The 8,682-nt window shown below is 38.2% G+C and overlaps 1 protein-coding gene across 1 annotated transcript in view; it reads right to left on the bottom strand.

The window, feature by feature from the left end:
- The window catches only part of BCAS4 (breast carcinoma amplified sequence 4), a 48,434-nt gene extending 39,758 nt beyond the window's left edge, over positions 1-8,676 (bottom strand). Inside the window, 3 exon segments of the mRNA XM_085314056.1 lie at positions 3,076-3,151; positions 6,875-7,008; positions 8,623-8,676. Coding sequence (XP_085170182.1) covers positions 3,076-3,093 — 18 coding nt within the window. The 5' untranslated portion in view covers positions 3,094-3,151; positions 6,875-7,008; positions 8,623-8,676.
- Between the last annotated feature and the right edge of the window lie 6 nt (positions 8,677-8,682).

The following is an 8,682-nucleotide window of genomic DNA, read 5'->3' as shown; positions in this document are numbered from 1 at the left end:
CCGCGCGCGGCCTGCCTGCCTCGCTCCTTCGCTCCCTCCCGCCGCCGCCCTGGCGGCGCCGCGGCCTCCCAACGACTGGCGGCGCCGCGGCCGCCCCCTGCTCGGCGGAACTGCCCCAGCCGCCCTAACAGCTCCTCAGGGAGCTCTTCCACTTCTTTCACCTGGAGAGAGAGGGGAGAACACCAACACACAGGCGTCTGGGCGCCCTTTAGTTCGCAGCTGCATTGGTGACAGCTGCGTTTTGTTTCAGACACCACCTGGGAAGGAATGGAAACATCACCAGGTCAGTGGCTGTAACAAGCCCTGATGCCTCTTTCTTCACCACCCATCCACACTAGCCGAGCCGGCCCTTGAAATGTTAAAGAACCACGGTATCGCCAACACCAGGAGTTCCTGACCCAGGCACACAGAGCCAACTACATTAAAAAAGAAAAAAGAAAGAAAGAAAAAAGTTTTAGAAAGTTTCCTACATATAAAATCGCAAGACTTGCAATAAAAATCATGTGGAGGTTTGAGAGAGGCACCAGATCCCGTTCGCTAGCTGGTATCTCCTAGCCATGTACTAGGAAGTATCTCACTAACATCCACCTTTACACCTTCATACCTGCAAGGCATTTCAAGCTGTAGACCCTACAATGAGTTTTCTGCAAACGGGTTTCTAGACCTATAAAGTCAATAAGTACTTCAGCAAAAGTTCCTTTATAAACATCTAAGTTCTGAAGTAGAAAGGTTTAGCTTAATATTTGCATTTGGACACAGATAACACATGATTTATAAAAGTCAACTGGAAGTCACAACTCACTATTCACTGATAGGAAAAAAAAATTAAAAAAAATCCATTAGTAAATACCTAAAAGAAAAAACTTTGACTACTCTGAAGCAAACAAAATGCTATGAAAGAAAAAAAATGTGGATGGGTTATTCTGGATAGCCACTATAATGTTTTCCCACATCAGAAAAGGAATTAATATTCAGGATTCCAGAAAGACTCTCAACAGCTGCATCTGTRTCTGAAGCCAAAAAGCCTGGCATACCTGCTGCCAGCAGAGGAAAAAAAGCTAGCGGACTGTTGCTGTTAACTGAACTCTAGAATTAAAGACTGTTGTTCACAAAATCCCGGTAAAGAAATGCAAAGTAAAACACTTTTAACCTGGAAAAACAGTTAAGGAAACTTGAACGGCCTCTGAGATTCAAATTGCAAAGTTGATCAATCCAGCCCTTGGCCTCACTCTAATTTTTGTCACTTGTAAAAGTGCCCAGTGTCATGCCAAAACAGAGAAAATTGCTCTTGCCTGAAACAGTATGACAAAGAGAGTTGCTATCATATAAAGGGCATCAGATAGAAGAAAGGGTGCAGGAAGRAGGAGAATGGGTAAGGCAAAGAATGCACTTTGTCAGCAAGGGGTAGGATAGAAAATACTAGACTGAAGATGGTTGCTATGACATGCAATTCCTCTTTTACTTTATAAAACCTATTCCATGTAAACAGAGAAAACATTATTCTCTAMAAAGCCTGAATCAACTTTTCCAGCACAAAGAAAACATTCTTGTATCTTGGACACATATTTGCAGCCAACTTCTGTAGCAAAACAGATTAAAATGACCAATTTCAGGTATGGAGGCAGCCCAGGAAGCAGCTTCTGCACAAGTAACAAGATGGTAATAAAGAAGGGGAAAGTCTTTTGCCAGAAAGCAGAAAGGAAAAGCAAAGGAGAAACAAAAGTTCTTAGCGGGGCCACACAGTACATGTATCACTCTAGAAAGGGTATTCTGGAGAGGCTGCTCAAAGTCATCCAGGAATGAATCACATGAACCTAGGAGACAAAATCCACCATGTAAAATATGAGTACTATTTCAGGTCTGCATATTATACAGCTTGAGGATCAACTCAACTCCAAAGACCTTTATGCCTCCAGGAAGGGATAGCTGCATAAGAACCTCAGTGAACAAATAAGATTCTTGCTACCTAACATAACTGTGACTGAACAGGTTTAGCAGTAGCCAATTTGGCATAATAAACTTCTGCTTATCAGTAGAATGACAGTTCATATTTAGGTAGCAATAGCAGATAAACATACAGGTACATAAGGCAGTTGTAGAAGTCTAACAGAAGTAATGTGGGTTAAACATTTTGAACTAATTCACTCTGAAGATGTTAACATATCTTAAAATATCATCTTCAACATATATCAAATACTTCTGCTATAATTCTCCATCTTCTCTGCAAAGAGCTTTTATTCACATAAGAGCAGCACAGTTACTACCAGCAACCTGAGAATACAGGAATTTGTACATTTACAGCAACAAAAGGACTGTGAGAGGCTGCAACGGACAACTGTCGCTGCTGTAGCCTTCTTGGTTAACAGAGGAGAAGATAGCAATTACAAAGCAGGGACAGTCACATCGAAGAACAGCGCAGTCAGATTCAGGAGAATCATTCAAAAATTAGGACAAATTATGATAYCACAAAGAGGAAGGGAAGGGCAATAGAAACATTTCAAGCATAGGGATAAAAATAGTGCCTGTTTTCACAAGGGCAGCAATGCACTACAGGCTACACAAGTAAGATCAGATTTATACATCTTTTGTAGATTCAATTACACTCAGTTGATTCTCGATCTTGCCTGGCATTTCATCTTCTACAAGTTGAAATTATCAATTTCATTTTACAGATAGTCAAATTGAGTCACAAAAAAGTGTCTTAGGTCACGCCAAGTCAACAGCACTAAATTAAGAGGAGACACCTCAGGCAAATGCTTAGGCTTACAGAAGGGATCCATCCGTCAACCCATCTACTCAGATGAGGACAAAAAGCTTCAGTGAAAAATGTCCCCCCTCAGAAACACCCAAATCCATAGATATTACAGTTTTATCACAGAAGGTGCTTGCTGTAAGCTTTCTGCATAGGCAACATGCAATATAACATATGGCGAGTAGCACAAACTTCAAGGTAGATGCTGTATATGAAATAAAGTGAAAAGTATTTTAGGTTTCTGCTAGCTAAAAAGGTTATTGTTCATATAACATTAGAAAAGCACATAGCAAAGAAGAGATGGAATCGTCATTTTAACTTACGTTATGAGAGACTCCCATCCGACTGACAACAGCAGCTTAAAAAGAAGCAAGGGCAGGCCCTGTTGTGTTATATGAACTGTATGAAAAAAGTGAGGTAAAAAGTAATCAGGCAAAAAGTAAGTGCCATAAGCAAGAATATATGCTGCCTTAAGACATTTCAAAATTACTTTACTTTTTATTTTATGGCTTTGATGGGAAAGCTAAAGTTTAATAAGGCTTCATTATGCAGGTTGCACACTATTCATAAACAACTCTTTTTTAATATATTTTCTCTATTGCACGACAATAACATTTTCTGGTATTAACACTGCTCATGAGTGTAACAAAAAAGAGCAAGAAGAAACTTAGATTTTCTCTGAAAAACTTAAGTAACATCAAAAGAGGGACTGTGCAAAGGTAATGAGCATCCAAGCAGACAATGTCAGGAATAGTACAAGATGTTAACTTTCTTTGGAGCCTGACATAAATGTTGCCTCTGTGCGTACAGAGCACCTAGAACAACAGAATATTAATTCTGGATAAACTTGGAGTATTAGCACAATATGGATATATGATAAAACAGTATATTAATAAAGAACAGCTTTTTGACATATCTAAGACGTTTTTTCTTCCCTAACTGATCAGCTGATTCAGCTTCACTCAATTTAGAAATAAAGGGAGAAATTTACTAAAGCACAACATTTGTAGGCCAAGTCCAGTTCCATTTCCATTTGGACATCCCTAGAAAAGACCGTGCAAGCCAAAATCAGCGGGGAATTTTGAGGATACACCACACCACTGCTTGAAGTTTCATCTTTCAGCACTAGCAGTAGAAAAAGTAACATTTATAGTTTCAGAATACAGCAGGGATTCRTGTTTATGATCCCCCTTAGTATCACACAACTACTCGTATGAATTCAAAGTCTCAGATCTGCATTAACAGACTCATGTGTTCAGTTTAAATGTCTTCATCTGTCATTTCCTAATTATTCTAGGCCTTCAGTGGGAACTCACCAAAAGCAAGTATCTTGGACTTGAAAGAGTCAGGGCTTTGGCTAAGAGTTCACACTTTGGTTTCACAATGACACCTCCATAACTGTAAGGGACTTTAAATCCACATGCAGCAGACCTGTACACATGTTCACAGCAAACAAGTATATATAGGATATAATTGTGGGCTAAGGATATATATCTATACAGTGTGATGCAGATACAAGCTTTGGTCATGTTCTAAGTAGCATGGATGTGACCTAACTTGACCTAAAAGCTGTRTATGTTAGAGCAGCACTGAACTGAAACTAACATGTATTGCCTCAGAAAAATTGTTAGCAGAAACCTGGCAGCTTTGGGTCAGCTTAGGGACCACACCTGTGAGCCTATTAAGGTTCTTTCCTTAGGTGCCTGTGTCTCACCCAAACTCTGYGCCACATCTCCATGGTGGCATAAACTGTCACACCATATTGGTATTTTAAGACCTATCCATAAAAGTTTCGTGGTCCCTTTTTTTGTGTACACATCTGAACAGAAGAATACACCTCAAAACACATTACACTCCACAGCTTTATCAGAAGAGACCCCCAGATGCCATTGTTCAAGGCATGGATTTCACTGGTGCTACATGAATTGACATGTCCTAACAATCTGTTCCATGTCTATCTGTGGTAAAGACGTCTGCATGGAAGAACAGTTTTCCTTCTGCATCTTCTTTGCATGTTGAAATAAAGGAACAGAATTTCTCTGTCTACTTTCTCCTCAGAAAAAAACAGCACTCTTTCACCTCACTGCACATCRGTTAGCTCTAGAAAGACTACTGCTAAACAATCAAAAAAATGCATTCTTTTCAAATAAGAGTTCTCAGTGACTTTATGTTGCTAATGGCCACATATAATTTATGAGTAACTTGTAAGCATTCAGTCTGAGAATATGATTTCTTGAAACCTTCATAAAGCAGAAAAACATAACTCTCAGCTTTTCTGTTAAGTGTATTTTGTAGCAGAACAATCCCAATCAGTGGTGCGGTCATCAGATGGCCTGCAGAACAATTCTATCAAACTCCCAGGCATTTGTGGCAAGTCTGTACATAGTCACATTCACAGACCTGAAACCACYACTACAGTCACACCTTCAGGACAAGCACATTTGAAACAGACAGATGATCCAAAATTGACACCAAATTCACAACTTGGAGAAGACTGGGAAATAGCAGCAATCATGAAACGCATGACTGTAAAGCGAACGTAAATTCCATTAATTTAATAGACTGTGCATTAAAAAGAAAATCCATCTAAAGAAGTTGCATTAGCCCCTTAGATTACTATTGTTTTCTGACTAAAACTGCAGACATGCAGGTAGGTAGCTTGCTGATAATATTAACTCTTCTAATACAATACCATGAGTATCTTGCATTCATAGCATTCATTAAAAAAAAATCAATTGTTAGCATAGCGAGTGTTACAGAACAAAAGTAGAGTTTATTGACACCATCAAAAATAAGTCAATCCCAAACAGATATACAGTCTTTTTATCTTTACTCTAGAAAGTGTCGTTTAGCCTGAACGTAACACAAGTCAACAACAACAAAAAACTAAGAGAAAATAGATGCAAAAAACAAGTTAACATTCTTTCTTTAAAAACATCCTGCTATAAAAGATATAAACAAAGCCAAAATATTAAGTTTTAAAAAGGACTTAGTTGCAAAACTTCAGTAGATTCACATCATTTATGAAAGAGGGAAAAATACATACTCAGGGGCTCAGTGTATTTACCACACCTTCAGAAATAGCTGAGAGGCTCGTTAGCAAACAGCAATATAAACAACATGTATTTACCATCATCTGTAATTAGGTATTTACTAAGCAGACCATAACCAGCTTCTTCCAGGTGATTACAGAACTGACTGTATCATTAAGATATGAATTAAAACCTACTGAACACATTTCAAAGTTATGATGAAAATATGGGGTGACAAGTGTTCCTTAGATAAGACTGTAATTTCACAATCACTTTAAAATGATATAAACTGGCGTTGACAACAAAAGTAGCCTACCTTCTCCCATCACTCGCTTACGCCCCCTCAAGAAAACCTTTTGTATGCTAGGGCACAAATGTTCACACAGTGAAATGAATCGGGAAACTCATCTTTTATAAGAACTAACCACTGATTTCTTTGCCAAATCATTATAGCTCAGATGAGTTCTCCAATTCAATTCATTACATAGCAATGTTAAGGTTAGTGCTGAAGAAAAGCATATAGCTAGGGGAGAAGTGATGTTGGGTCTTTCAAAAGTAGTGTTAATCTTATTGTGAAACTTAGCCAAACATATAACAGTGCCACTTCCAGCTGGCATTTTAACACTCCCTTCCTCCACTGTGGATTCTCCTGTTTATTTAATAATAGAAAAGAAAAGAAAGACATTAAAACCACATCATCATTTTGTAACCTAAAGGGGAAAAGCATGCAGTCTAGCTTTAAGGTTAGCTTTCCTTTCAGACTTTCTTTTATGTAGTATATACTATACCATAGTAATATCCCCTTCTCACCGCTTTCCTTTAAACATCTTTGTTTCTGACACCAATCTCTACCCGCTTTTTTCCAAGCCCTAGGTAAATCTCTGTATCTCCCCTCAGCACTGCTTCTTTGGTTTTGCCTCATCCTCAGAATTATGCTTCCATTAAACATTGGAAATACTTATCTGCTTTTCCCCAGGAAATTTTATTTATATTCCAAGCTAACCTTTATATAACAATGTGGCTCAAGTATTCTACACTGTCAACCCTTCAGGGCCACAACACATTAAGACAGTGCTGTAACTTACCGCACCTTGTTAAGGAACATAGAAAAAAGAATGAGTATTAGGTCCCTTCTACAAAGTTTTCCAAAAGACCTTCAGCTTCCACTCAAAAAGTTAACTGCCTTTGTCAGAGCTTGAAGTACTCTCCTGGCACGTATCCCACCTGAAAAGGTAGATATAGAAAATTTTAAAAATAGTCAGAACAGAGAACCACAAATCCCTTTATAATTCTGTAAGGTCAAGCTTCCTTATAGATCAACATTTCAGTATTTTTGAAAACTAACATTCTTCAGTAAGATGTCCAACTATGCCAGCTTCAGAACACTGAAAAAAAAACTGTAAGGGGAAAATAACAATCAGTATAGAAGAAGAAACAAAAAGAACAGAACAGTACTTACAAGACAGCTATATATTTCAAGGTGAAAACTAAACCTGAGAAAGTCCTTCACAACTATTTTAGGGTACAGTCAAATCAGGCAGAATGATATATCATGCAGCATATGCCTGAAAGCTTCCATTTGGCAAAATCTACTACTAGACTATGCAATACTTTATTTTGCATTCTTCATTGTTGTGGTTTTGTGTGCTGTAACTGCTACACAAAATTAAAAATCATAATGAATACTAGGAATTATCTGCTAGAGGAAACTGCTGTTGCAATTCTCTCCATGAAAAGGAACTGAAAGTCCTCATTCTGATTTCTGCAATGCTATTTGTGATATGCGACACAGCTGAGCTAGCAAGGCCAGGCCTGTAGGAAGAGACACTTAAGAACATTCCACAAATGCTGTGATTAATTCACGAGTATCCATTTTATATTTTAAAATATAAAATTTATATCGTTGCTTTGACCAAGCTATCAATATCAACGCAAGAATCAAGAGAGAATAGTATGAAAGCAAGTGTTTATTTCAGCTGAAGAAGCCGGAAGGAAACAGAATGACTTGCAAGTAATGAATAGCTCAAGTTGTTTCTGTATTCCTTGTGAGAACTAACAGGCTTGATCCTCAGTTACAAAAAAGAGATAATCTGCTACACCGTGCTATAAAGTAAACTTGTTTATTAATTGGCAGGTCATCTTTATTTCTTATTTAACACCAACATAAATGTCACTTCATAAAACCAACAGAATCAAAACAACTAACCAGTACTTTAACGAAACTTCTTCCCTGCTAAGTAGTTCACTTTCCACTATCATGTCAATTGAGCTTCAAATTTAATTTTTGTAATTGTTARTAGGATTAAGAATACTTGTTTCCAGCACATTAGTCTTATGTAGATTACTAATAAAGTGGATCTGAAAGCCAGAAGCAAGACAAAAGCTGCCAGTGGTTTAACCACATGAAAACTATGTGGGCATCAAGGACTAAGCATTGTATCTCCTTGAAAATGCTAAACAGAGAAGCAAGACAAAGATCTAAAGATTTGGATATATGCAAGCAGTCTGATTTATTGCCAACCGCAGATAACCACATATGGGAAGATGACATTGATGGGGTGACAACATAAAGGGAGAGGTGTAAGGAAAAAAAAATACTCTGAATAGGTCACCTGAAAGAAAGTTTTCCTGCTCACCCTCATCTCTTGGAGGTAAACAACATTTTACTGCCAAAATGAAGGGGGGAGGAATCTGTATTAACGACAATGATCTATGACTATTTTTTCTCTTGACAAAAGGAAGCTTTCGCTAACCTGCCCAAAGAGTGTCATTCACCTTATCACCACCTTCAAGCTCAAGTCAAGAGCCTGCCGGCAGGACAGAAAGGGGTTTACTCACAATTGCACTGAACTCCTCTCGGCTTTCACACAGACGTCTCTTCTTTTTCTTTTCTTCTCT

Source organism: Rhea americana, unplaced genomic scaffold (assembly GCF_003343005.1).
Source record: "Rhea americana isolate MKP2758 unplaced genomic scaffold, rheAme1 scaffold_4, whole genome shotgun sequence".
In the NCBI taxonomy this organism is placed as follows: Eukaryota; Metazoa; Chordata; class Aves; order Rheiformes; family Rheidae; genus Rhea; species Rhea americana.
Note: the sequence above shows the minus strand (reverse complement) of the source record. Positions and strands in the feature narration are given on the sequence as shown.